The sequence below is a fragment of a genome (assembly GCF_019968985.1).
Source record: "MAG: Porospora cf. gigantea B chromosome Unknown PgB_NODE_8595_length_1368_cov_355.829, whole genome shotgun sequence".
Lineage (NCBI taxonomy): Eukaryota > Apicomplexa > Conoidasida > Eugregarinorida > Porosporidae > Porospora > Porospora cf. gigantea B.
The window spans coordinates 1-1368 of record NW_027179307.1 but is presented as its reverse complement, the minus strand read 5'-3'; the positions used below and the strand labels follow the sequence as shown (position 1 = coordinate 1368).

Below are 1368 nucleotides of genomic sequence, written 5' to 3'. Positions count from 1 at the left end.
ACTGTTGCCACGCCCTACATCGATGTCTGCGTCAAGGCTTGTCTCGACGCCGAGGTTGATGGCTGTCATGGAGTTACGCTTGAGGTTGCTCAGAAGGGCAAGGAAGGCCTCTGCTACCTGAAAAGGAATACCCAGAATGCCGTGTCTCGTTCAGGCTTCCTCTCTGTAGATATGGAATGTGTGCATTCTGATGTCACTTCCACTGCGCTTACTACCGAGCCTGTCACTTCTGCGAGCACTGAGCGACCCACGAGTGTTGCACCAACCACGTTTACAACTGAAGTACCTACCACGACTGGGAACCATACGACTGACAATGTTGTCACTGTTACTCGCAGCACTCTGAATCGCAAGACCACTGCTGCTCCATTTCCCACTCACATGAGGCCTACAACGTTCCCACATCCCGTAAGACCGACTACCTGGGATTCAACTTCTACCACAACTACCACCATCACCAATACTACGAGCACAGCCGAGCCTAGCACTGATAAACCCTGCGACGGATGTGACGAGTGCAAGAACTGCAGTGACAACTGCCACGGCTGCCACCACAACTGCGAGTGTCCTGAGATCGACCTAGTTGTAAGAGAGACTCCTAAGCATCTGGAGCTGGTCATCAAGAACTAGAGCTGACTCAAAAATTCTGAATATTGTATATTAATGCAAGATCTCCTGAAAATTATTAAATTCGCATTGATTGAATAATTTATTTTTAACAATGTGGGACGCTCGCCAATCATGGAAGGCTTGAATAATATAACAATACACCACATTCACTAATGTCCAAGTTTTTTACGACGTTGCTGTTTGCAACGGTTGCAACAGCGAAGCCATTCGCCTATTATGACGTTGAAGGTCGATGTCTGGATGCTGAGGTTTCCGACGTATTGTCCTGTAGCAGTGCGTCGAGCTGCAGCTTGAATGGTCAGTGGGCCCAGCCGACTAATAGCATTGAGGAATGCTGCCAACATTGGAGTGTCAAGGACTTTAACTCCTGTGTCAAAAAATCCAAGGCAACAGGTCCGGAGTGCTCTACGTACGCTTCGAAGACAGTCGGCGTCAAGAACAGCGACTGTGAGAAGTTATGTGAAGATAAGGATGCCTCTCTGGAGGAAAAGTGTGAGGCCGTTAAGATCGGAAAGAAAAACGGCAACACATGGGTTGAAGAAGGGGCCTGCTACGACAAGTGGGTTTATGGTTACAGTGATGAGGGGGAAGACGCAAAGGATAACGGCGTCGCCTCTATGGGAATTGGGCAGCAAGGGAAGGGCACAGTTTATAAGTCCGAGTCCTCCTTTGCTTGCCAGGAACTGTGCCAGCAGAACGACGATTGCGTTAACTGGCTGTTCCGCGAAAACAAGACCT

The 1368-nt window shown here is 49.0% G+C and overlaps 2 protein-coding genes across 2 annotated transcripts; both read left to right on the top strand.

Annotated features, from left to right (window-relative positions):
• Window positions 1–171: 171 nt before the first annotated feature.
• KVP17_001474 (uncharacterized protein) lies at window positions 172–630 on the top strand (the record flags this gene model as incomplete). Its single annotated transcript, XM_068516905.1, has 1 exon — window positions 172–630. One exon carries the CDS (start codon window positions 172–174, stop codon window positions 628–630), a length of 459 nt encoding a protein of 152 aa, XP_068371373.1.
• Window positions 631–782: 152 nt separating this feature from the next.
• Window positions 783–1368, top strand: KVP17_005252 (uncharacterized protein; the record flags this gene model as incomplete). Its single annotated transcript, XM_068515058.1, has 1 exon — window positions 783–1368. A coding segment is annotated over one exon (586 nt), but the record flags the coding sequence as incomplete, so codon positions are not given.